At 45.5% G+C, this 27,043-nt stretch overlaps 1 protein-coding gene across 5 annotated transcripts; it reads right to left on the bottom strand.

Annotated features, from left to right (window-relative positions):
* Positions 1–25,859, bottom strand: LOC129380023 (GON-4-like protein). Of its 5 annotated transcripts, none has more exons than XM_055060987.1 (31): positions 25,805–25,859; positions 25,353–25,450; positions 23,076–23,193; positions 22,819–22,961; positions 22,674–22,748; positions 22,337–22,387; positions 22,221–22,259; positions 14,362–14,457; positions 14,149–14,247; positions 9,432–9,563; positions 9,128–9,356; positions 7,685–7,786; positions 7,575–7,615; positions 7,401–7,483; positions 6,772–7,012; positions 6,514–6,600; positions 6,180–6,420; positions 5,949–6,099; positions 5,720–5,870; positions 5,528–5,644; positions 4,618–5,454; positions 4,322–4,541; positions 4,091–4,239; positions 3,560–3,757; positions 3,110–3,253; positions 2,709–3,008; positions 2,281–2,364; positions 1,051–1,171; positions 725–983; positions 554–656; positions 2–475 (listed from the first exon to the last, which is right to left on the bottom strand). In XM_055060987.1, the coding sequence occupies exons 3-31, from the start codon at positions 23,137–23,139 to the stop codon at positions 257–259; spliced, it is 4,776 nt and encodes a 1,591-aa protein (XP_054916962.1). In that variant the 5' UTR covers positions 23,140–23,193; positions 25,353–25,450; positions 25,805–25,859; the 3' UTR covers positions 2–256. The 5 variants fall into 5 exon arrangements, with proteins under 5 accessions (XP_054916964.1, XP_054916962.1, XP_054916960.1 ...); XM_055060985.1 differs by lacking the exon at positions 25,805–25,859 and adding an exon at positions 25,591–25,790; XM_055060988.1 differs by lacking the exon at positions 25,805–25,859 and adding an exon at positions 25,591–25,790 and having other exon boundaries at positions 4–475; positions 6,180–6,366.
* Positions 25,860–27,043: the final 1,184 nt, after the last annotated feature.

The following is a 27,043-nucleotide window of genomic DNA, read 5'->3' as shown; positions in this document are numbered from 1 at the left end:
GAATATCTGCAGAAATATGAGGGTGTACTGACTTTGTAACAAACCATACCCACAAACTGCTGATCTGAACCAGAATCTGATGTCAAGTATAGATTAGCAGCTTCCTGAAGAACCAAGGGAACAGAATGGCTCCGGTCCCTAAACGTCGTTTCCATCTTCTGCTACCCACAATGCATTGCAACCTCAACAATCACCTTTAAGGTAATTTCATGCATAATAAATAATTACTGGTTGTGTAAAAATTCATGCCAGGCTTTTATAAAAGGTTATTTATTGTTACAAAAACATCAATTTCATAGAACCCCCCCCTCTCTAAAATACTCAGATGCTCAGACTGATCCTTCAAGAACGGCTCCGATTGGTCAGTCTGCAGTTTCATTGGCTGTTGGCTGAGTGGCGGAGCTTCTTCCTCTGTGGTTGCGTGACGAGCTGCAGTTCGAAACAATCGCATCAAATCCTGAAACCTCTGAGAAACCTGACAAGAGGTCAAAGGATCAAAATCTGAAAATCGACTGGCGAATCAGAGAGTGGCATGAAAATAACAACCAATTACCTCACTGGGAGTTTTGTTTCCCAGCAGATTAGAGATGGCCTGAAAAGCATTCTGATTGGCTCCTTCCTGCTGACACATCGTCAATATGACACGATCAGCTTCCCTGAAGAAAAACAAGAATTACTGAGAAAATACATGAGGAGGCGGAGCCAAATGGGGGCGGAGCCTCACCTGGTCCAGAGGATGACCTTCTCTCCACTCGCAGTCAGAGAAATATTCTTGGCACAAACAGGAAGGTCAGGAGGAAGGCTGGGCCGAGGCGAGGAAGAGGAGGAGCTGTCGGTGGTGATGAAGGAAGGCGGCGCTCGGAGCTCTTCCTCTCTCCTCCTCTTTGCGGTGGGGCTCTCCTGCTCTTCGTCCTTTAGCTGCTCCTCTTCCTCCTCCTTCTCATCAGTGAGAGGAAAACTTTCCCATGATGCACCAGTCTGATCTGTTGACCCAACCAATAAGGTAAGAGCACACCTGGGTCAGGATAAACAGGAAGCGACGTTACTCACCTGGCCGGGGGCTGCCGTGACCCCCCTGCAGCTGTGTGTCACCTGGCAGGTCGGGGGCGGAGCCTATCTGGGCATAGAGAGGATCCAAATTCTTCATGGCTCTGGACACACCTGGAGACGTCTGGCAGGAAGCAGACAGGCAGGTCAGTTTCACCTTCACCTGAGTCCTGCTAGGGTACGGCTCAGCGGGTCAGAGGGAGAGGTTAAAGGTCACAGGATGAAAACGTCACAGAAGAAAAACAGAGTGAATGAAATCCAGACCAGAATAATCAGATACATCAATCAAACTCTGACCAGGATGAGGCTCTTAACCTGAAAGCAGATCAGCGTTTCAGCACTTTTCAGTTTTCTGGAAGTTTGTTCCAGATCTGTGGTGCATAGAAGCTGAATGCTGCTTCTCCAAGTTTGGATCTGGTTCTGAAGCAGCAGGTTGATCCAGCAGCAGCAGATATTTTATCCCTTCAGTGATTCATAAACTTCTCAGTGATTCATAAAAGTCTCTCAGTGAAGGAATGTAGAAACTGTTTCTTCCTGGTTTTAGTCAGAATGCCAGCAGCAGCGTTCTGATTTTTTTAGCCAGACTCTTCACTGGATCTGGAAATCATTTGAAATATTCAAAATAAAAAACAGATCAAATGAATTCTGAAGCCTCTGTAAACAAGATTATCCTTCAAAATAAAAGCAACACAATGAAGACTTCATCATCTAATTTTTGGAGAAAAGAAAGAAGAGAAACACTAAAAACCGTGTAAATGTAAATTATTAAGCTTGTTTTAATTGATCATCTGATTTATTGCAACAGGCAAATGCATTGATCATCAATCAGGAAGCAGTTGTTTAGGGAACTGGTAGAGTTCCCTGAACCTCTCCGTCAATTATGATGCCTTCATGAAGTTAGTGTGAAACAGACATCTTCATCTTCATCAGCAGCTCCACTGCCACCACATTTGATGCTCTCTGAAACTTTCCTTAGAGGCAGGAAGCCAGGTCAGAGCTGCCCCCTAGTGGAAATTCAGCTGAATAACTTTAGAAAAATAAAGCAGAGACCTTTGTTCAGGTAAATAAGGCGGGACTTATTTACCTGAACAAACATCAGTAAGACGCTAAACCAGCAGAACCCCATGTGAGAACTTTTATTGCTCCTCAGCTGATGACAAATAAGGAAAAATATTATTTAGAAATGAAAGTAATTTTATCTGAAAGTCCTGCAACAGTGTAAAGAAGTCAGACCTTGTTGCCATGGCAGCGAGAGCATCGTTTCCTCCGATGTCGGCTGATCGTCGCATCGTCACAGAGGCAGAGCCAATCAGAGCCCTGCAAACACAAACCGTTGAATGATGAAGATGCTGGACCATCATGGTCTCTAACAACCAATCAGAAGCTTGGGTTTTGTCTGTCTGTGCCTTTAACAATCTTCTTCTTCTGTTGTTTCATAGCTGACTGACGCTGATCACTTTCTGGCTCTGAGGCGCAGCAGGCGGCGCTACTCCACCCTGAAAATGTTTCTGAACTCCTCCTGTCCACTAGGGGGAACCAACCCTCTCACTCAGACTCTTGGGAGGAAGTTCAATCTTTGCTAAGGTCAGCAGTGGATTCAAGTTTTATAAACTAAAATCAGGCCAATCACAGCCTGAGGTCTCTGTGACATCACCAGGCACCTTGTAGCTGCGGTGGGACTCCATTTTCCTCCTCTGGCGCCGGCTTCTTATTGGTGGGATTTTATGCCCCTCCTCCTCCTCGTCCAGGTCCGGCAGCGTCACTTCCTCGAAGCCGGCTCCGCCTCCCGACACCTGGCCGTTGGCTCCGCCCCCCTCGGCGCCATCCCCTTCCTCCGGCAGGTGAGCCTCTTCAAACTGTTCGGGTCGAGCCGGCGGCGGCCGCAGGTCGTCGAAGAATACCCAGAATTCAGCCTGCAGGTGGGTGTGGCCTCTGAGCAGCGCCGCCATCTGAACCTTCAGCTGGGAGGAAGGTTACGGTTACGCAAACGGGCCGGAAGCGGGATCAGAACCAGGACCGGACCGGAGCAGAACTATCTGAGCGGAATCAGAAGGTCGAGTACCTCCTGGATGTGGGCTGGGCTCGGGTCGGGTCCGGTCTGCAGGGCTCGGATGATCTTGTGGTAATGAGTGGGATTGTCTCCGAAGCTGATCTCCAGCTGCCGCAGGAAACGCCTGCTCCGCTCGAACGCCTGCTGCTCCTCCAACTGGACCAGAACCAGAACCAGGTAGATCAGGAACATCAACCTCTTTCAGTGTATTGATATTTATTAACAGTTGTAATAATTTAGCATCTAAAGCTCTGCTAAAAGCTGCTTTATATTTAAACTGAATGTAAATCAAATGTAAAATTTGCCTCAGAAAAATGAAATATCAAAAGCAGTTAAATCTAAATAATTGAAGTTTGAACTCGTCTCCATCTTGATTTCTCTGTGCTAATTCTAACATTTGAAATTTCTTAATTCCTGCCCGTTGCCCTCTGTGGGTGGAACGGTGGTACTGCAGGAACTCACCAGCCCGCACTGCAGCGCCTGCTCAGGATGCAGGAATGCAGCAAAGTCCCGCAGCAGGTCTGTGTGTTCTCCCAGGATGCAGCGCAGCTTCCTGAACAGACGGGTCACTTCCTGTCCGTCTCCTGCTTGTTCAAATTCGCCGAGCAAAGAAACAAACTCCTGCACCTGCTCAGGCGAGTCTTGCAGCGCCTCGCGCACCTGGAAACCATGAGAGCACAGAGAGCGGTCTGAACCAGCAGCACCGCGGTTCTGCAAAGTTCTGGTTCAAATTTGTCACAGAAGCAGTTTCAATCATTTCAATGACAACCTGCTGCTGGTCAGTTGGCTGAAAGGCCGGTCTAGCAGCTCCAGCTCAGGTTCATGCTAAATGTTCTGCTAACATTTACATTTTTAGATCAACGACATTTAGGTTATTAAAACAGTAATGAATGAATGAGGAAATCTTCCTGCTGCAGCCTGCAGGTGGCGACAGGAGCTGGATAACTGACCAATCAGAGAGCAGCACTCCAGTTTTAATCCAGGGCCACCCACCCTGTTCAGGTAGCTCTGGGCAAACGCCGCGTCCTTGCTGTCCCTCAGCGGGTCGTTGTCCAGCAGTTTCTCGTCATACAGCAGGGACAGCTTGGAGGCGTCCTTACTGAGACGCGTCCTCGTCAAGCCGCGCAGCGGACGGCTGCGGCCTGAGGACAACAGAGACAACATGGCCGGTGAGGACGGTGGACTGGTACCGTCCAGCGCAGTCGCCCCTGCGGACGGTCTCACCTCGTCCCCGGCCCGCGCTCCGCCGTCCCCGGGGCGTCTTGTCTCCGGATGGCGTGTCCTTGTCGAGGCTGGTCTGGAAGCTCCGCCCTTCTGCTGGCTCCTCCCCCTTAGCTTCGTCGTCATCCTCGTCCTCGTCCTCCTGCGAGGACGGGTCGTCTTCTGAGTCTCCGTCGCAGAGCCGCCGCTCTGCCGCGAGCCAGGTCAGCTGTTTCATCGTCTCCTGTGGGGGACACCGCCGTCGTCATGACAACAGCCGAGGACATTGTGGCAGACACCCCCCCCCCCCCCCTCCTCACCTGCAACTCAGGAACCGACAGGACGGACTCCTCAGACGCTGATGACATCACTTCCTCCTCGTCCTCGTCTTGGGTTAGGTCATCGAAGTCTTCCTCTTCCTCCTCTTCGTCATCCTCTTCCTCCTCCTCCTCGTCGCCACCACGACGATCCTTGTCCCCATCATCCTCTCTCTCTCCCCTCCTGTCCTCTCGTCCCCCATCCTCATCATCCTCCTCTTCCTCCCCGTCTCCGTCCGGCTCCTCCTGCTCTCCCTCGTCCGCTGTCCTCTCCTGTCCCCCCACCTCCACCGCTCCTCCTCTTCCTCCTCCTTTTAGACTGACGGCCATCTTCGACCAGTCCTCCTCCTCATCTCCTGCACTGGAGGAGAACGGACTCAGTGATGATGAAGAATTGTCCTTGTCTTCCTCTGGAGGATGGACGCAGCTCTCTGGTTCCTGCTGTCTGATTGGTCGGAGAACGTTGGGCCCCACGGCATGCTGGGAGGAAGAGGAAAGGGTCCACAGCTGCTGGGCTGTTGCTGAGCAAGGCATGGTGGGGGTTGCAGTGCTGGGGGCTGATTTCTGCTGGATGTCCTGATGTAGGGAGAGGGAGGGGCTTAGACGAGCGGCAGCCAATGGTAGCGTTCCACAGAGGCTGATCGCCTGCTCTGCTGGGGCTTTGGCGAGCGGGAGCAGAGATGCATTATGGGCCAGCGTGAAGAGGCGGCGCTGGGTGCGGCGAGAGACCTGGGACTTCCTGCCATAGGAGGGGTGGAGCCTGAGGGTGACACCAGGGGGGAGCGACGGGGGGTATGCGCCGGCGCCTCTCCGGGTCCTCTGGATGATCGACTGGCTGTTCTACAGGTGACAACCGTCACAGGTGAGCTGCTAGCTACAGAAAGGTACAACTGGCTAGAGGGTGTCCTCTGACCTTCAACCATCTGGGTATGGTGGAAGTGTCTCTGTCCACAGGGGGGCGCTGGTTGCCTGGACTGACCCTGCAGCAAGCGACGGGCAGTGGGGGGACGACACCCTGCGTCACAAACACCTGGAGGAAACGCAACGTCAGAGACCTGTGTTGTCATTGTTCCCAGGTGACATCACACAGGTGTAACAACATCACCTTGATGACGCCGTCCCGCGGCGCTCTGGGGCTGCTCATCTCCCGGATCCGCCTCCTGAAGTCGGAACGGCTCCTGCAGAGCAGGAAGGAGCTGATCAGCTCGTCAGCCTTCAGCGCCCCTTGGAAGTGCTTCAGACCCAGCACCGCCAGCCTGCAGCAAGGCATCATGGGAAGAGGGTTACAGGACCCACTGAGACCCGCTCTGACCTCTGACCTTCTTTAACCATACCCGTCCTCTGCGGCGGTGTAGACTCTGCGTTGGCGTCTGCTGTGCAGGGCGGGGTCCAGGCTGCAGACAGGAAGTAGTTCCGGGTACAGGAAGACGGGTCGAGTGGCAAACAGCCAGGCGGCGTCAGCAGGGAGCAGCGGGAAGGCGTGACCTGAATCGGACCAGAACCAGAAGTGGCACCCAAAAACTGGAAGTGTAGCTGAGCGGTCAGAACCGAGGTTTGGGTCTTACTGCTAGTGGTGGGAGTCATGGTGGGGAGGAGCCGCCTGGAGGCTCCAGAGCCAGAACCACAGGGCGGACTGGGCTGTCTCTGATCCACCTCCCTCAATAGGTCCAGCGCCCCCTGCAGGTTACATGCTCTGAAGCTGCTGGGAGGACAGAGGACGTCATGACGACCAGCAAACTGCTGCAGCTCCTCCTGCAGGACGAAATGAGTACTGATCTGATCCACTCCACCGAAACATCGTCCAACCTGACAGGAGATATTGTGACAGCGCCGTCCTGGACACAGAGACATTAAGAGGTCTGGGCCCTGAATCCTGCCTCACAGGTCCACAACACTCACCAGGTAGCGTTTGGTCAGGTGTGCCTCGTGGTTCAGGGCGTGGACTCGGCGGCTCAGCAGGTGGACCTGAGTCAGCAGCTGGACGTGCTGAAGGACAGAACCGCCAGAGGGTTAGGGGTCTGTAAAGTTTCTGGTCTGCTTCACAACTGAACATGATTCGGTCCATTTGTCCATGATTACCAAAATGAAACAGAACCAACCCCAGAGGAACCACTGACCCGATCCACTGAGGAGTTATGATGGTTTTAGAAGACGTACCTGTTGCACCTGCTGCTGCAGCTGCAGTTTCTGGGTGCGGTCCAATCGGAAGAAGGGATCTGTGTGGAGGGCGGGGCCGGTCAGGTTTCCCAGGACGACGAGTGGAGAGCCGGACGGACCCTTGGTGGTCCTGGGATGGTTGGTGGTGTCCTGCAGAGCTCTCCTCTGCTGCAAGGCTTCATACTGTTTCCGGACCGTCTTCCGCCGCTCCGTCAGCATCCCGGCTAACGGAGCCTCAAAGCTAAAGACGCCAACAAAACAATGAATCAGGCTAGATTGGATCCGATCAACCCTGAAACTAATAGAAATGAAGTCAGCAAAACAACTTGTGAACCCAGGTTCTGAGGAAACAGCTTCAGCTACAACCTGAGCAGTCAGGATGTTCTCCTCTTTGCTCAACTCTTCTCTTGGCATCTTTAATCAGAGAACTAGCAGAGGACATTTCTATTCCTCCTGACCCAAACGGTGCCAGCACTGCTCTGCCGGACCGTCCCAACAGGAGGACCGGCTTTCACCCGTTGCTCATGGACACCACCCACCAACAGATCCGACCCAATTGGAGCTTCTGGAAGTTCGCCGCCACCTCAGACATTCAGGAGGGACTGTCCTGTCCTTGATGTGAAACTCACCGTAAAACCTGCGGGACGTTAAACTTGGGCACTGAAGGGACTTCCTGTTCCTCCTCCTCAGCTAAAAGCTTTTCCTCCTGCAGCTACAGAGGACAAACCAGTGAAATCAACATCTGGACGGTACCAAGGTCCACTCTGCATGTCCTCCAGAACCAGAAAACCAGAAAAGCACACCGTGTCAAAGAGTTCCTCCAGCAGCTCATTGACCTCCTTCTCTGGAACAGAAGACAGAGTTCAGGCGGAGACCAGCTGATCCACAACACCACCCCACCCTGAACACCTACTGGTGATCTGGACGGCTCGGTCCGTCCGGTAGTCTTCCAGGTCCGGCTCATCCAGGTCTTCCAGGAAGTTGTACTCTGGGTCATCATCATCATCAGCTTCCTCTGAAAGCAACAAGAAGGATTGAGAGAGACGGATCATCAACCATCCAGTCTGGTCCAGGTTCCACACTTTGTCCCTACAGTCGTCCACCGAGGAAATGTCCCACTCTGTCCACTGCTGTGCGCGGCACCTTCAGGCAGATAAGGCAACCGTTTGCAGACTACAAAAATATTTCTGACAGAACATCTGCTCAGGTCACCTGAAAATTTAAACGATCTGACCCATAAAGGTTCAGATGCTTCCATCAGATCTGAAACCGGCCTAAAGCGACCTGGGCGGTCGGGAGGACATCAGTTGTCCTTAGTTTCATTCTCACTGCAGCTCTTTGTGCTAAAATCGGATTTACTGACCAAATGTGACTGTGTGTGAAGTTTCTGACCCTAAATCAACCAGCAGAAGAACGTAGCTCACAGCGCTCCTGGAGGACGAACATTTTAGAAAGAGGGTTCGTCCAGGGAGCCAAAAAGGCTGGGACCGCCTCCGCATGCATGGATGGGGAACAGAGAAGCTGCAGCTCGGCTCGCAGCATCTGGGTGTGAAAACAAACGTCCTGCAGTGTTGTCAGCAACTCGTTACTTTGTAACGTGTCACTGACGTCGGACCAGTAATCTAACGCGTTGCAATTTCAGATTGTGGAAAATAAAATATTTACAGTGCGTTTACTTTTATTAGACGTTTATTCAGTATTAATCTTACAATGTTTAATCAATTTATTTACAGAGTTGTTTCTCTTTTAGCCTTCCCAGTTTGCCTGACTGAGCCAGAAGCAACAGGCAATGAGCAAATCGTTTCTACTTCACGGGGGACGGACCAGAACCGACGGCGGGCCGATTACCGGACACAGAATGCTCCGGCAGGACGGGGGGCAGGACGGGGGCAGGACGGGGGGCAGGACGGGGGGCAGGACGGGGGCAGGACGGGGGCTTTAAAATCCTTATTAGTTTTCCAGATAACAGAAACACAAACACATTACTCACAGGGTTTTTTTTGTACTATTGTAACCATTCAAAATCTCTTCAGTTCAACCTTATGAGTGGAGACACATTGTTGATGTTACCATTACAAAATAATTTGCAATTAATTATTGGCAAAGATCAATGTGATTTTCACAGGTCACAAGTGTTGTTGTTAGCAGCTGCTGAAAGTAACTAAAAATGTTACTTTTAATGTAACTAAGTTACTTTTTCAAGGAGTAATCAGTAATGTGATTAAAGTTACTTTTTCAAAATAACTATGCCATCACTGCTGCTGGGCTGCTTGAAAGGTACGGCTACAGCCAACAGGCGGCGCTCTGCTCAATGCTGCGTCACTGAGGAACCCCCAAAGATACCATGACCTCTGACCTTCTGGACCAGGCGCCAAGAGACCCTGCAACCATTCAGTCCAATGGCGGTCCTCCAGCTGGGCGGGGCTCTGGTCGTACATGTCCGCGGTGATGTCAGGGGGCAGAAGCTCCGCCTCCAGGCGGTCCAGAGGAACGTTGACCAGAGGAAGCTTGGAGCGCGTCCGGAACGCCAGGCAGCCTTTATCACCATCATCCTCTTCATCAGCCCCTGGCTTCCTGTCCAAAGGCTGAGAGAGAGAGACAGACAGGTGAGAGGCAGAAGAGCAGGGAGTTCCTAGACAAAGAGACAGGTGAGATGTTACCTGGTCGTAGGAGTAGGCGGAGCTACAGTCTAGCTCCGCCTCCACAGCGTTTAGCCTCTCTAGGAAGGAACTGTCAGAGGAACCAGCGCCAGAGGAGCTGCTCACCTGGTCTGTCACCTGACCTGCAACACTCTAGACAAAAGATAGGAGGTCAAGTCTGACCTTAAACAAACTTGATTGCATTCAATCAAGTTTGTTTGTGTATCACATTTTAGTAACAAGGCAGTTCATAGAACTTCACATCAAAAACACAAAGCAAAGTCAGTGAAACAGCAAAGAACTGAAACATCACATTTTCAAATTGTTACACATCAGATTATTGATCACTGGATTTAAAGAAACTCAGGGTTTTGGCTGTTTTTCAGTTTACTGGAAGCTTGTTCTAGATCTGTGGTGAAAAGACGCTTCTCCATGAGTGATTCCAGTTCTGATGCAGAGCAGAACCAGAACCAGCAGGTTGATCCAGCAGCAGATTTCTAAAGTACCAGCAGTTTAAAGTCTCTCAGTCTTCTGGACTGTAGAACCAGGTGGTGTAGAACTGGAGCCGGAAGAACCGTCTGTATATGGTTCTAAAGGGTCAGGTCAGAGGTCAGCCTCATCTCTGGTATCCAGTAAAAAAACTGAAATCGACTCCAGGTCTAGAATTCCAGGTCTAGAACTCTAGGTCTAGAACTCTAGGTCTAGAACTCTAGGTCTAGAACTCCAGATCTAGAACTCTAAGTCTAGAACTCTAAGTCTAGAATTCTAGGTCTAGAACTCTAGGTCTAGAACTCCAGATCTAGAACTCTAGGACTAGAACTCTAGGTCTAGAACTCTAGGACTAGAACTCTAGGTCTAGAACTCTAGGTCTAGAACTCTAAGTCTAGAATTCTAGGTCTAGAACTCTAGGTCTAGAACTCCAGGTCTAGAACTCTAGGTCTAGAACTCTAGGTCTAGAACTCTAGGACTAGAACTCTAGGTCTAGAACTCTAGGTCTAGAACTCTAAGTCTAGAACTCCAGGTCTAGAACGCTAGGTCTAGAATTCTAGGTCTAGAACTCCAGGTCTAGAACTCTAGGACTAGAACTCAAGGTCTAGAACTCTAGGTCTAGAACTCTAGGTCTAGATCCCTAGGTCTAGAACTCTTGGTCTAGAACTCTAGGTCTAGAACTCTAGGACTAGACCTCTAGGTCTAGAACTCCAGGTCTAGAACTCTAGGTCTAGAACTCAAGGTCTAGAATTCTAGGTCTAGAACCCTAGGTCTAGAACTCCAGGTCTAGAACTCCGGGTCTAGAACTCTAGGTCTAGAACTCTAGGACTAGAACTCTAGGTCTAGAACTCTAGGTCTAGAACTCTAGGTCTAGAACTCTAGGTCTAAAATTCTAGGTCTAGAACTCTAGGTCTAGAACTCTAAGTCTAGAATTCTAGGTCTAGAACCCTAGGTCTAGAACTCTTGGTCTAGAACTCTAGGTCTAGAACTCTAAGTCTAGAATTCTAGGTCTAGAACCCTAGGTCTAGAACTCTAGGTCTAGAACTCTAGGTCTAGAATTCTAGGTCTAGAACCCTAGGTCTAGAACCCTAGGTCTAGAATTCTAGGTCTAGAACTCCAGATCTAGAACTCTAGGACTAGAACTCTAGGTCTAGAACTCTAGGACTAGAACTCTAGGTCTAGAACTCTAGGTCTAGAACTCTAAGTCTAGAATTCTAGGTCTAGAACTCTAGGTCTAGAACTCCAGGTCTAGAACTCTAGGTCTAGAACTCTAGGTCTAGAACTCTAGGACTAGAACTCTAGGTCTAGAACTCTAGGTCTAGAACTCTAAGTCTAGAATTCTAGGTCTAGAACCCTAGGTCTAGAACTCCAGGTCTAGAACGCTAGGTCTAGAATTCTAGGTCTAGAACTCCAGGTCTAGAACTCTAGGACTAGAACTCAAGGTCTAGAACTCTAGGTCTAGAACTCTAGGTCTAGATCCCTAGGTCTAGAACTCTTGGTCTAGAACTCTAGGTCTAGAACTCTAGGTCTAGAACTCTAGGACTAGACCTCTAGGTCTAGAACTCCAGGTCTAGAACTCTAGGTCTAGAACTCAAGGTCTAGAATTCTAGGTCTAGAACCCTAGGTCTAGAACTCCAGGTCTAGAACTCCGGGTCTAGAACTCTAGGTCTAGAACTCTAGGACTAGAACTCTAGGTCTAGAACTCTAGGTCTAGAACTCTAGGTCTAAAATTCTAGGTCTAGAACTCTAGGTCTAGAACTCTAAGTCTAGAATTCTAGGTCTAGAACCCTAGGTCTAGAACTCTTGGTCTAGAACTCTAGGTCTAGAACTCTAAGTCTAGAATTCTAGGTCTAGAACCCTAGGTCTAGAACTCTAGGTCTAGAACTCTAGGTCTAGAATTCTAGGTCTAGAACTCTAAGTCTAGAATTCTAGGTCTAGAACCCTAGGTCTAGAACCCTAGGTCTAGAATTCTAGGTCTAGAACTCTAGGTCTAGAACTCTAAGTCTAGAACTCTAGGTCTAGAACCCTAGGTCTAGAACTCTTGGTCTAGAACTCTAGGTCTAGAACTCTAGGTCTAGAACTCTAGGTCTAGATCTCTAAGTCTAGAATTCTAGGTCTAGAACCCTAGGTCTAGAACTCCAGGTCTAGAACTCTAGGTCTAGAATTCTAGGTCTAGAACTCTAGGTCTAGAATTCTAAGTCTAGAACTCTAGGTCTAGAACTCCAGGTCTAGAACCCTAGGTCTAGAACTCCAGGTCTAGAACTCTAGGTCTAGAACTCTAAGTCTAGAACTCTAGGTCTAGAACTCCAGGTCTAGAACTCTAGGTCTAGAACTCCAAGTCTAGAACTCTAGGTCTAGAACTCCAGGTCTAGAACCCTAGGTCTAGAAACTCTAGGTCTAGAACCCTAGGTCTAGAATGCTAGAGAAACTTCAGTTTCTTTTCAGAAAGTTTTGTCTCATCCACACATTTCTCTGATATCTGTTCAGTGATGGCTGGGGTCAAAGGTTACCTGGTGACATAATACTTAGAGCTGTGCGTCGTCATGGTAACAGATCTTATTTCCTGTTGCAACCAGTGGGAGCTTATAGACCCTGAATCAGAGAAGTCCTAGGATGGAGCCTTGGGGAGCTCCACATATGACCTCTGACCTCTCGATGGGACGTTTGCAATGGAAACAAAGAAATCCCAGTTCTTCAGGTCGGACTGGAACCAGTTGAGCTCTGGACCGGGGAGTCCGACCCAGTTCTCCAGTCGGTTCAGTAACATGACCAGAACCAGAACCAGCTTTGTGTTTCTTCCACCATCTGGGTTTACATGGACGTCATTGAACACTTTGACTAGGCCAGTCCCAGACTGAAAACAGCTGTTTAACGTGCTGATGAACAGCTGAGATTCATCCAGCCCGATTCTGGCTGTTTGATGCCTGCTGTGTTTAAAAGACCTGATGAGAGCCTGGTGGTGAGATCCGGTCACTGCAGGCTGGACTTCAGTACAAGAAAGTGTTGGGTCAGGAAAAGGAGATTCATTGATCTACAATTTCTTCTAGCTTTTATCATTAGGTGTTTAAATTGTTATTTGGCTGCAGCATTGATGCTGCATTTTATGTGGATGTGCAGATTAATTTTAAGATTTTTAACATTTTCTCTTAAAAATCCGTTTCAGTCAGGAGTCTATCAATGTGGCAAAGAAAGCTCCAGCATGATTCATGTTTTAGTGTTTATAGTGTTGGAAATATTACTTTAATTATTCTAATTTAATGATGTTTAACTTTAGTGCATTTTGAAATATTAGATTGATCATAATTATTTTGAGTAGGTTAGATTTAGATTCATAATTTAATGAATACATAACTTAATCAGTGGAACATTTTTCTTAGATATAATGATCACAATGTGATTAAAATTAAGTCTATGCAGTGTAGAGCTTTTATAATAGATCATAGTGTATAAATCATATATTCATCTGAAAATCTTTTAGTTCATTGCAGCCAAAGAAATAAAAAACCAATCAGAAAATATTGAGTGTAACAGATTATTGGTATTGAAACATGAAACAAACTGCTTGCTTACTAAACTTATATGTTTCATATAATATATTCTATAGTTTGAAGATATGAAATGAAACATGCTCATTTTTACAATCAAATCTGCTGTTTGATGCCTGGGTCAGAGGTCAGAGGTCAGGGGAGCTCTGAGTGTTCAGGAACCAGTTTGAAATGAAAAACACGAATAGTTGGTCCCGCTTTAGTAAATGTTTGATCCACATTGAATAAACACTGATATGGTGTCAGTTATGGTTGAACATGTGAACAATTAATGTTTCTGCCTGACGTTGTTTCCCTCATATTGTGCTACTGGGCAGCGACTTTGTGGGGTAGATAGCAACAGGTAGAAGAATTCTCGTTTTTCAACAGTATTTGTTTCCAGGTTCATAATAAACATGAGTTTTACGTTGGGCCCCACAGCAGCCTGTCTAGACACAACCTTCACTTCAACGGGAAGATTATATGTTAGGGTGGATGTACCAGCTCATCTCCACGGTTACAGATGAAAGGCGAGGAGAAAGGTCTGTTTGTGGTTTTGGCTGAGTCAGCGCCAGCAGCAACGATCAGACTCTCATCAACACATCATCAGTTATCAGCGTTTTGCTTCTCCGCCTTCAGCTTCTCAACTCGGACTTTCAAACTCCCACAATCGTTTTCGTCAATCAATGCAAAACTCTGGGGTCAGGGGTCAGAGGTCATAGTACCTCCTGAGGTTCCCGGGTCTCCTGGTCTGGGTGTTCAGGTGGAGAGCACAGGTGCATTCTGGGAGGTGAGGCGAGACTGTCGGCATCACTGAGAAACATCTGCACAAAGGGTGTTGGAAACGACCTTTCAACCCTAATTATTGTAGTACCATGGCAACCCCTAACGCTCCATCCCATAATATACAGAAGAGGGTCTGAAAGAGACTCACTCACCTCCTCAGCCGTGTCCTCCTCCTCTTCATCAGGACAGTACTCTTCATCAGAGGAGTCTTCATCTTCCTCAAGGTCAATGTCAACAAACTGAGGAGGCTGCAGAGAGAGAGAGAGAGAGAGAGAGATAGAGAGAGAGAGGGAGAGAGAGAGAGGGAGAGAGAGATAGAGAGAGAGAGAGAGAGAGAGAGAGGGAGAGAGATAGAGAGAGAGAGAGAGGGAGAGAGATAGAGAGAGAGGGAGAGGGAGAGAGAGAGAGGGAGAGAGAGAGAGAGAGAGAGGAGAGGGAGAGATGGAGAGAGAGAGAGATTGAATTTTAAATTCCTTTATTTAACATTCCTATTGTCAAATCACACAAAAAAAACACACACACAAACTAACACAAACCCATTATCAACTCAACATAAAAGGAAAACTAAAGACTCTTCATCCAATGTACATAGCACATTCTTAATACCCCATTTACACAGAAAACCTTCCATGTCTTTTGTCAACTTAAAAAACTCAAATTCTACACGAATCCGAGCAACCAACAATCTCTTAAATAGTACACAAGCATCATCTGTTTGTTGACTGTTCTTTTGTTCCTCCTTGATATCCATGATGCCAGTTTTGCAGTTCCTGAAAGAAAGTTCAAGAGAATGTGAATGGACTTCTTTCTCACACAATACCGTGGGCCATAAATAAAAATACAAGTTGAAAACAATTCCCCAAAACCATCAAACAACTGCCTTAAAAGAACAAACAGAGACTTCAACCTCTCACACTCGACAAATAATGAAATAATGTTTCGTCATGAGAACAAAAACAACAAGAAACGCTGACGCCAGGATCAAGGTGCGCCAGATACCTGTTCGTAGCTATGGCCCCATGCACAATCCTCCACTGGAGGTCACCCACCCGTTTTTCAACAGGGGTTTGTACAGGGACCTCCAACAGCCTCCCGGGGTAGAGCTGGAGTCAAAAAACTCAGTCCACTTCGACACCTTCACTCCCGCCAGAGAGCGTAAATTCAGAACCTTCACACAAGTATGATATAAAACCTTCTTTTCCAAATTTCCAAAACGCCCCAATGGGCCGTCTCGGATAGACAACAATAAACTTGTCTCGTTCTGCCAATGATCTGCCGCAGGAGAGACGATCAGGGAAGGAAAACTGTACTCACATTCATCATCCCATTGGTCAGACAGAGTACTGTTAACAGCAAACGCTCTAATAGACTCTGGCAAGGACGCACACGCCTCTTCTTTCAGCTTTGAAACAAGTCTGTTAGACCTTATGCTCAACTTCTCCATTAAAACGTCCACAGACAGCTTTAATAAATGTCCCAACTTCACACAACCCACTTCTATCATCTTAGATCGTAGCGTAACGGATGAGAGGAGTTGAGACGAGAGAAAACCATTTCCAAACAAAGGCTCTTCAAAAAGCCACATCCCAGGTGATATTTGAGTCTCTCTCTCAAACGTGAGAATCTTCCATGCGTTTATCACTGATTGATAGAAAGGGGTAAGTCCAGTCAAGTCCACCGAACCTTGCTTCAGTAAGAAGAGATGTTTATCGTACCCCATCCTTCCTGCTTTCCGTAGAAGAAGACGACCCGTATCCAGCCATGGCAGTCCAACTCCATACAGCATCTTCTGCAAGCTTTGCAGCCTGAAGGCCGCAATCCGTGACGTGATGTCGATGAGTCCTTGTCCTCCTTCTTCCACGGGTAGATACAAAACCGCAGCCCTCACCCAATGGCATCCGGACCAGAAAAAGTCCACTATAGTCCTTTGGAGTCTTTGTATAAGGGAGGCTGACGGTGTCAACACAGTCAATTTATGTCAAAGGGCCGAAGCAACCAAGTTATTGACTACCAACACTCTCCCCCTATAGGATAACTGAGGTAGCAACCATTTCCATTTAGATAATCTGGCACACACTCTCTCCATGACACCCTCCCAATTTCTATTCAAAGCAGTCTCTGTTCCTAAAAAAACACCCAAAAATTTTGAACCCTGATCCACCCAGTGCATATTCCCAGGCAATGTGGGGAGAGTTTTATTTTCCCATAAACCAACTTTAACTGCAGAACTCTTCTCCCAGTTCACTTTAGCCGAAGAAGCTTTCTCATATAGCTCCAAACAACACTGAAGATTCACAATATCATTCTGATCCCGAATAAAAATATTTATATCATCAGCATAGGCAGAGACTATTAAACCTGACCCTGTGACAAACCTGGAAGAACAAAACCATTAAGAGTAGAACGAAGTCTATGCAAAAAAGGTTCAACTATAATAGAGTACAGTTGACCAGATATTGGACAACCTTGTCTAATCCCCCTTCGAACTTTCACAGGACGACTTAAACCACCCCCCACTTTAACAACACAAGCTGCTTCATTGTATAATAACCCCAGGAAGGACATAAAGCCCTCACCGAAACCAAACGCTCTTAATGTAGAAAAAAGAAAAACATGATCCACCCTATCAAAAGCTTTTTCCTGATCCAGTGAAATTATTCCCACATCAGTTCCATATATTCTACAAATGTCAAACAGGTCTCTCAAAAGAAAAGATTATCCTTAATTGATCTGTCAGGTACACAATACGATTGATCTCTATGTATTAGAAATTTAAGAACATTTTTCAGTCTATTGGAAAGCACTTTAGAAAATAACTTATAGTCCACACACAGGAGAGAGACTGGCCTCCAGTTCTTCAACAAAGTCAAGTCTCCTTTTTTTGGAAGCAATGACAGAACAGCTTTCCGACAGGATGGCGGCAAAAATCCCGTTGATGCGCACTCCTGTAGCACCTCCCACAAGTCTTCCCCCAGCAACCTCCAGAAATGTTTTAAAAATCCGCAGGTAAACCGTCTATTCCTGGACTCTTTCCAGAACCCATTTGACCAACTGCAGCCGTCAGTTCCTCCATCGAGACTCCAACATCCAGAATTTCCCGATCTGTAGCAGTAAGTTGAGGAAGACCATCCAGCAAAGTTTCCATGGATCCTCTGTCACATGTCTGCTTCTTGTAAAGGTCACTGTAAAAGGTCACGGCAAGTTCTTTCATGGCACAAGGATCAGCAGTCAGCGCTCCATTAGCAAGTTGGAGGCAATTCATCTGTTTCGCCCTGCTGGTACTCCTCTCCAAATTAAAGAAGAAAGATGTAGGGGCATCCATCTCTGTCACTGAAGTAAACCGTGATCGAACCAAGGCCCCTTTAGCCCTTTCATGTAAAAAACAGCTTAACTGATCCCTCTTGTCCCTCAGTTGACTATCAGCATTTTTTGACACATCAGTTTCTAACACTTTTATCTCGTTTTCTAATTTCTGAATCACTTTTTTAATTGTTGATGTAGAAAATTTTGTATACTGTTGGCAAAAAACTCTTATCTGAGCCTTCCCGACCTCCCACCACTCAGTTAATGACATAAATTCTAACTTTCTCGTTTTCCAAATATACCAGAAGTCACTAAACTTTTGACAAAAGAGATTATCTTTAAGTAACTTCGTATTAAAATGCCAATGCGATTTAGCTCTAATGTTACTCGAGCAAAAAAAATCTAGATAAACTAGATGATGATCAGAAAACCCCACCGGAGAAATAAAACAATTTAACAATCTATTTCTATCCGTATCTAAAATATAAAACCGATCCAAACGAGCCCCACACACTATCCCATCCGTCATTTTCACCCAGGTGTACTGTATATCTTGGGGGTGTTTAGTTCTCCACGCATCAACTAGACCCATCTCTACCATCATCTCAGTTAATCTAGAAGACGATGGAGGATGAGGCTCTTCCCCTGTTCTATCATGTAAAAAACTCGTTGTACAGTTCCAGTCTCCCCCCAACACCACACACTCATTTTGATTCGACTGTTGCAAAAAACTATGAATAATCTTAAAAATTTTAAGTCTTTGATCCCCTTGATTTGGTGCATAAACATTCATAAAACAGAAAAGGGTTTGTTCTATTTCCACTCTAATCACCAGGACCCTTCCTGGAACTATCTCAGACTGAGAAATAACATTAATGTCCAAAGCTGGAGAGAATAAGACTGCTACACCAGCAGATACTCTTGTCCCATGAGACAAAAAATATTTCCCTTTCCAGCTCAGCCCCACTCCACTTCATTTTCCTGATCCGTATGTGTCTCTTGTAAAAACACAACATCAAGTTTCTTTTGCCTTATCATCTCTAAACTAACCATCCTTTTATGTGGATCTCTCCCACCATTAATATTTAAAGTTCCCACCCTGATATTCCTCATGTAGACAGGAAGGAGAAGGAAAGCAGACAAGGACAGTAGAAAAAATTCACCCAGTGCACTTTATTTAACATCCTATTTGTTAAGTTTCACTCGTTTCGACCCTTTCATTTTTTTCTCTGGCATTTGTCTCCGCACGGTCGTTAAATGCTTTTTTAATCTAAAACGTTTCTTTTCATCTAACATTTCATAGCCAACTACTTTCCGCATCATTAATACACTCTTGATAAATTTTTCTGCGTCGGGAAAGTAATCAAGAACTTTCACTTGCTTCCCAAACGTTTCCTCCAGAAATCATTAATTTCCTCCAAAGTGTACAAATCAATTCCGGATGTTTGGGAATCTGCAATCGAAACACTGTCAGAGTCACTGTCATATTCCATGTCTTCTACCTGTATCGGTTTCACCACACTCTGAGTCCCTGCAGCGCCACCTACAGGCAACACTTCAACCCCGGCAACAACACTAGCAGCCAACTGTTCTGAATTTATATCGACGTTACTCCCATCTGAGGATTCTTTGGGAATACCAACTCCAGTTTCCTCAAGCTCCTCCCGTACAACATGTTCATTCAAACCACTTGTACCCTCACCAACCTCAGCACCACCAGTCAAAGGGAGCACCCCGCCCCCGCCTGCCGGGGAGGGGCGTGTCTCCTCCCCGGCAGGCGGGGGCGCCTCGGCCACCAACGACCCCTCCACATCACCACCGTCATGAGCTCTATGCGGACAAGAAGCCCGCTTATGACCAACATCCCCACACTCAAAACATTTCATACTCCCAGAACTCGCATAAACCATATATGATCCATCTCCGTGTTTCACTCGAAAAGAAATCTCCAAACTTTGTGTAGCAGAGTTTAAAAACATAAAGACCTGCCTCCTGAAAGATTGAACATGTTTCAGCTTCTCATGTTTGCATCCCAAACCAACAGTTTTAAAACCACTCGCCAATTTTCCAAAACGCTGGAGCTCTTTTTCCAACAAAACATTAGGAATGAACGGCGGCACGCCCGAGATAATAACCCGGGTAGAAGGCACCGCAAGCGGCGACACCTGCAAGTACTCCCCGCCTAATGTCACCCCACTACCAATCAACTGGTTCACAAACCGCTCTTCTTTTAGAAAAATCACCACTCCTTTATTCATCCTAGACGTATAACTCAAGTTACTATGACCAACTAGATCACCAACTGTCATCAAAACCGTTTCGACGGAGATTGTCGGATCAGGTTGGATCCGAATCCCATTCCTCAACGACAAGGGCGACGGCTCCGAAGACGCCATCCCCACAAAACAAACAGCGCGACAAGCGCCGAAAAACACACAACCTGATCCCAACACTCAAAACAGTCACAAAACAAAGAATAAGAAAAACAAACCCATAAAAGAAAAAGAAAAGAAAAAGAACAGTTTTGATACTTTAATTCTCCCAAACTCACCACCTGCAACCTCACCACCACCACCCTCAGAGAGAGAGAGAGACAGAGAGACAGAGAGAGAAAGAGAGAGACAGAGAGACACAGAGAGAGGGAGAGAGACAGAGAGAGATAGAGAGAGACAGAGAGACACAGAGAGAGAGAGAGAGAGGGAGAGAGATCAGTTTAAAATTGCCTTTATTTTACATCTTATGTCTGACAACAAAAAACAATCATGAATGCTAACTCAAAAAAAGGAAAACTAAAGATGCTTCATCAATATACAGGAAACATCATTAATACCCACTTGCATAGAAAACCATAAATATTCTTTGTCAACTTAAAGAACCCAAACTCCAGATGAATTTGAACAACTTCCAGTCTCTGGAATAAAACACAAGCATCATCTGACGTTCTGTTGTTTTTCTCCATAACCATATTGCCAGTTTTACAGATCCAGAAATAAAATTTTAAAAGAATCTGAATAAATTTCTTTCTTGTACAAAACTATGGTGCATAAATAAAAATGCAGTTAGGAAACTGTTCACCAAACAAATGACCTAAAAGAACATAAAGAGGATTCAATCTTGAACATTCAATAAATAGATGAGACAATTTTCCATCCTGAGAACTGAGAAGTGCACGCCCCACTTTCAAAGTTTTCATGTTAGTTTAAAATATTCAATAAATGACGTTCCACCTCACAATAGTTTCCCACTTGTTGATTCTTCACAAACTAATACAATTTTAGATCTTTATGTTTGAAGCCTGAAAAGCAGCAAAAGGCTGAAAAGTTCAGCTAAACAAAAATCATTATCACTGCAATCTTTTCATATAAAATTTTCAATAGATTATTCTATCTGTTCCTTTAACTGTAGCATAATGTATCAATTTACTTTAAAGTCATAAATCTAAAATACTCAGCTCTTTTTACTTCATCTCTGGTTTAAATTGATATTTTTGCTATTTATTTGCAACTTTAAAGTCACACATAGAGATGAAGAAAGAAGAAAATAGACACAGAAGGGTAAAATATTTCTCTAAATATCCTCATCTTAATCAGCAGTAAATGTTTGGGCTTTGACTTCCAAAATCAGTTTCTCTGTTACAATATAGATCAAGACATCAATAACATTTCCAGTTTTCTTTGTTGGAACCCGAGAGGATTCAACAAACAAACAGTTTTAAATCTGGAAAGTATAACCCTGAGTTCTTTGGGTTTTTTGTAAAAGCTTCTTCATTTCACAGAAATGAAGATCCTGGCTCAGAGACAAAGGCTGCTCTGCTTGATTCGCCTCTTTAGAGCTGCTAGGACATGAGGACATGTCCATGAGGACATATCCATGAGGACATGTCCATGAGGACATATCCATGAGGACATGAGGACATGTCCATGAGGAGATGAGGCCTCATGTGTGAAACGTGCGCTGCTCAAAAACTGCGCAGCGCCATATTTTACGCACAAGTCAGGATGTATAAGAATGAAAGTTTGACCGGCCGTGAAAATGTGCAGCTGCCACCAAACTTATTCTGAGGACAATAATAAAGTACAGAGTCAAAACTGGCCTGAATCTAAATACTGAAATATGATTCAGTATTTAGACCAGGAAGCATCAAACCCGATGATTTTATGATTTTAATATTTGAGTGTTTAAACGATGAAACTGAACCAATTTATCCCCAGACAATAAGCCAACACAAAATAAATAAAATAAAATAAAGGATGTGAAAATCTCACATGTAAGTAATAAATTTGATCAGTTTGTCTCATAAAGACAAAACGATTCGTCTGAATGAATCTATGGCTCATTTTTTCTCACTGAAGAGAAACCAGGGCTGATCAATAGGTTTGATTACTGAAGGTGATCAATAGGTCTGATCGCAGCTCGGCTTCAGACATCTGGAGTCTCTTGTGCGTCGCACTTTTCTAAATTTGTCCTTCTCCAAGTTTTGGTGGAACCTGTGCAGCGTTTGGTCCTTCAGGCTCTGAACGTTTCTGGGACAGTTTCCACCAAAAACTGGATGTGCATCACAGACTGATCACGATTTGTCCCACTTTTCATTAGAACAATAAGAATTTAGAAAAGACGGCCCCTCAAGTTGTTCCCTTGCACCAACCCGGCTCCAGACCCGAGCCGACCACAGAACCGCGGCCCGCTTCAATCTACAGGCTGGGTTTACCTTGGACAGGCTTGGAGTCGGCAGGGTCCAGTTGAAACTCTACGAACAGAGAGACAGATCAACATGTTGGTTCTGCTCAGCAGGTTCTGCTCAGCTGGTTCTTATCCGGTACCAACCTGTCCCTGCTGAACAGCCTGCTTCAGTCTGGACCGGGTCATCTTGGTCTCCTAGGGGAAAAGAACCGTAAACAATATTCAGAACCAGAACTGAGGTTGCGATTCAGGATTTACTGCAGAATATTCTGGATCCTTCAGCAGAAGTGAATCTAGAACGGGTTCTGATCCGATTTACTGAAGGTTTGGATCATCTCCATCCACCGCTGCAGAACCATTCCTTTCAGAAACGGTTCCAGTCGGCTAAAGTCACAGACTGACCATGAATTCAGGAACCAGAACCGTCTGCTGTAATCTTTTGAATGTGAAGCATTGAGCCGGTTAGCCAATCAGAACTCACAAACATGGGCAGGTCCTGAGTGTCCCTGATGGCAGCCTTCATCATGGCGACCACGTGTTCATGTGTTATCACCTCCTGTAGAAGATCAAGCCGTGTCACTCCGAGCCCAGAACGCGTCGCCTTCTGGACCTCCTGTGTGACTCACGTGTAGGATGGCTCGCACGTTCCTGGATGTCAGGTTGTGTTGTCTGGACTTCCTGTCCAGGTCCATGTCCAGCTGTCCCAGCTCCGCATCGCTGCACTCACTGGCTTCCATAGCCACCGAGCCCCAGGTCAGCACCGGCTGGCCTGAAGACGAGACAGAAAACAAGTGTGAGCGGCCGGCTCTGCCCAGTCTCAGGTGTTGCCTTGTCTTGACCCCGACATCTTGACCCCGCCCCCTGCAGCTGGATGAAAGCTTACCTGAACCAGGTGCTGCTTCCTCTTCCTCTGGCCCGCCGTCCGCCACGTCTCTACTGGTCTTCATTGATTTGACATCCAGAGGACAAAGAGTGTCTTCAGCTGGACGTCCCTGGGCAATCTGTAACGCAGACAGCTTTACTTATTGAGGAGGAGGAGTTCTGGGAGCCCGGTACCAGTACCACTTCAGGGAAATCAGATTTGCAGAAAACCCATCAACCTTTTTGTTCTGTTTCACTCAGTTTAGAGCCAATCAGAGTGATTGGTTTGGATCCAAAGGACGGGACGCTGGTGCTGCACAATATATATCCCATCACAGCTACTGTTAGCGACCAGTAGCTACATTGCTAACAACTACTGGTCGCTAACAGTTACTGTTAACGACCAGTAGCTACATTGCTAACAACTACTGGTCGCTAACAGCTACTGTTAGCGACCAGTAGCTACATTGCTAACAACTACTGGTCGCTAACAGCTACTGTTAACGACCAGTAGCTACATTGCTAACAACTACTGGTCGCTAACAGCTACTGTTAGCAACCAGTAACAGCTAGTGATCTTAGGCAGGAGTTCGTTCATCCAACCAACTCCCTTCATCCAGTGGGTGGTGCAGGTTGCTCTAATCGATAGCAGCCACACAGGAACATCCGCTAGAAGGAAACAAACGCACCCAGTACAACACTTTTATTTTATTGGCTGAGAGGTTGCTCGACGACAGATCCAAAAGGTGCTTCCAAAAGCGAGCAGAGACTGAGGTCCGATCCTCTCCCTCTGCTTCATGTTGGGGGTTAAGGGTCGCAGTGTGTCCTACATTCTCCACTTCCGCCCATCTTGGTTCTATTTCTGCCCTAAAGCAAACTCTGCATTTTTATGGACTTCTGCAAACTGCATTACCCACAATTCATTGCTGCACGTGACGTTTTGAGTTAAAAGGCGGATTTATGGCAATGATTTGTTGTTTTTCCAACTTTATGGAAAATTAAAAGAAAATATTATGACAAGGCACATTAGTAATAAAAAGTTTGATTTAATAAATTGAGCAGGAAAAGAAGAAATGAAAATAAACTAAATGAGGAAAGAAAAAATGTCACAAATGAAAGAAATTTCAAATCTTAAATTAAGATATTAACATATTGGATTAAAGATTGTAAATAATAAATGATTTCACTTTAAAAGTGGAGTTGATTTTTAGAAAGTAGTATTTGAGAATGAAACTTGGGATTAGATAAATCATCATTTAACTCTGTTAGAAGACCAAATTTCATTTTCTAAAACTAAAGATGGAATAGATTTATTGTACAACATCCACTTTTCAAAGCTTTCTAAAAACTTTAATTAAGTTGCAATTTATCATGATTTATAAACAAATGTTTTCTTCTCAGACTTGAGGAGAAAACTGATGAATTTATTGTTACATTTTTGCTTCATAAAGTCACAACATTCAGTTTTTTTAAAGGATATTTTTAGTCCTTTAGTCTTTTTATTTTTCAAATGTAGCAGCAGATGTTTTATTATTTTTTATTTTTGCTGTATGTTAGCTAAACTTTACACCAAACTAACTTTAAGCTGCATAAAAGATGGTTTTATGGGTAAAATACTGTCTCTATTAGTCGAATGACAGACTGATGACTTAAATATTAATATATTTAATGTGTAAAATCTTGGAAATATGGCAAAGTTCACAGAGCGAACCAATAGAATAAAATCAGTTTTAAAAGTATTGAAATAATATTTGTTTTCCTCAACATGAGTGATTCTATTAAATTTTCTGTATTCAACAAGTCACAACAGAACAAATATCTCCAACAAAAATACCTTTAGTGTGCATTTAAAATCATGTTTTGTTGCAGTTGTACTTTCAGCAGCAGGTGCCTAAGCAGTGACCGGCCGCCATCTTGGATGTGGCGTTCTGTCCACACTTCATAGGGGTTGCTGTGAATACTGAGCACTGATAATGGGCCTGAGTCTGAGCGCGATGGACAAGTTTGGAGAAGAACGACATGAAGTCCTGTTTTCAGACTTATGTGCTCTTGGATTATGGCAGGAAGATTCCCCCACAGTGATTAATTTATCGTGAGCACTGGATGAAACTGTAGAACCTGACCTGGATGTTTCTGATCCAGCTGAGCTTTCTGGCTTTTTATAAATATTAACTTCATCACCAATCATTTGTTGGTATTGATTTTGTCTGTTTAACCGAGTCATTTTATTGTGTTTTGTATTGAATTTCTAATTGTTGTCCGCTTAGCCGCGTCACTGTCTCTCAGCTCTTTCACTTACTTATTACGACGTTCAGCACAGACTACAGATGCTTTTCAGGGTGTTTCGGTTCAGTTCGTGCCAGTTTAGCTGGAGCTGGTGTTCCGGGTTGATTGGTCCTGTTGTAAATGAGAACGGAAGATGTTTATCTCCGCACACATTTTACCGCGCCGTTTCCATCCGAGAACCGTTTGATGATTTAACTCCAGGTTTTCAGTGGATCTTTTTCAACATCAGCCTCGGGAGAAAAACTACATACTCGTTGTGGTTGTTTTGATCCCGGCTTCACTGCGGCCATCTAACCTCAGTGGAGCTGAAACACCGGAGCTAATATGGCTAAGCTAACGTGCAGCGGGTTTCCCATTGAGCATGCGCTGGACGTGTTTCGTTTGGCGACAGCACAACAAATAAAATATATGACTCGAACCGGACCCACTGAGCCCGAACTGGGTCGACAGCCGAACAGAACTCACTGCGTAACAGAGCTCCTCAGTTTCGGCTAATCCGTCATGTTAGCTTCTTCTTCGTTAGTAAACAGGAAATGCAGTTGGGGAATATTACCTCCACCTTTCGGCTAGAGGGTGGAACTGCAGGTACAAAAAAAAGGAAAACAAAAAAACATTGAAAATGTTTAAATCGGACTGATTTTCCACATTACCATCTTCTCTTCAGATTTTTACAACTGAAAAGCCACTACGGATCATAACTGGGACAATCTCCTCCTCACCTAGTTAGCTCAATTATGCATGAAATACCTGGTTGGTCCAGATGTTCCTATCAGAACCTTTCAGTACCAGACTACAGGTCCACTGCTGCTTCCGAGAGGTTCTGGAGTAGACTCCTTCAGCCGATGAAGCTGCTGAACTTAGAAAGTGCTCCTGTGATGAGTTTTCAGCTCCACCTCATCACATCACATCTGGCTACAGCTGATAGGATGTTTATGTCCTCGGCTTTCTTTGAGTGGGTCGGGTTCTCCATAAACACTCAGATTGTCTTGGATCAGGCAGAAACAAGTAGGAATATTCAAAACCAATCAGTCACTGAAACAACGTCAGCACAGGACCCTTTGGGCCCAAACCCAACACTTGGACCAGAACCAGAACAGCTGAAATCCAACTGATTGAACAAACAATCTGAAGGTCTCACCTGCTGGGCAGAACCGGGTTCTGTCCGGTTCTGTCGAACTGTACCGGTGGTAGAACGTTGCTATGTAGGTTCTCTCCTCCTCAATGATTGGAGGGAAGATGGAAACCAGCAGAGTCTTGTACACCAGCTTTTAGCTTTTTAGCTTTAGCCTTTTTGCTTTTATGCAGCAGGAAATTTCTTACTTTTGATTGGTTTATTCCGGTGGGCTGGAGGTCCAAACCACTTCAGCAGATTGAAAGCACAAATTACAAAAGCGCTACAACGTGAATGAAATGGAAGAGGTATGTCCCAGTGGGAGACGTAAGAAATCACTGATCGGACTACAGCAAGTTTTTACTTTCGGACTAGAAGTTACTCTGGCGAACTTAGTGTTCATTAGAACGGGTTGGAAGTTAGAAGTCTGCAGAAAGTCCTGGATCTTCTTTGAAACTTTGCCTTCAATTTTACTTTTTTTGGAGCAAATGCCTGAAGAAGTGTGGCAAAAAATGGGTCAAATTCTGTTAGTGTTGGATTTTTCCCCCTCTCCAACTCAATGTATAAAATGCAAGATTGGGTTAGGAAAATCA

Source organism: Poeciliopsis prolifica, unplaced genomic scaffold (assembly GCF_027474105.1).
Source record: "Poeciliopsis prolifica strain line A6 unplaced genomic scaffold, Auburn_PproV2 SCAFFOLD063, whole genome shotgun sequence".
In the NCBI taxonomy this organism is placed as follows: Eukaryota; Metazoa; Chordata; class Actinopteri; order Cyprinodontiformes; family Poeciliidae; genus Poeciliopsis; species Poeciliopsis prolifica.
This window is presented reverse-complemented; position numbering and strand designations above follow the sequence as displayed.

Excerpts from the sequence above, each read along its gene's own strand:
- LOC129380023 (XM_055060987.1), bottom strand. The coding sequence starts at position 23,139 with ATGAAGACCAGTAGAGACGTGGCGGACGGCGGGCCAGAGGAAGAGGAA. Across the intron at positions 5,645-5,719 it reads CGCGGGACGGCGTCATCAAG|GTGTTTGTGACGCAGGGTGT; the intron begins GTGATGTTGTTA and ends CGTTTCCTCCAG. Across the intron at positions 2,365-2,708 it reads AGTCCCACCGCAGCTACAAG|GGCTCTGATTGGCTCTGCCT; the intron begins GTGCCTGGTGAT and ends TTGTGTTTGCAG.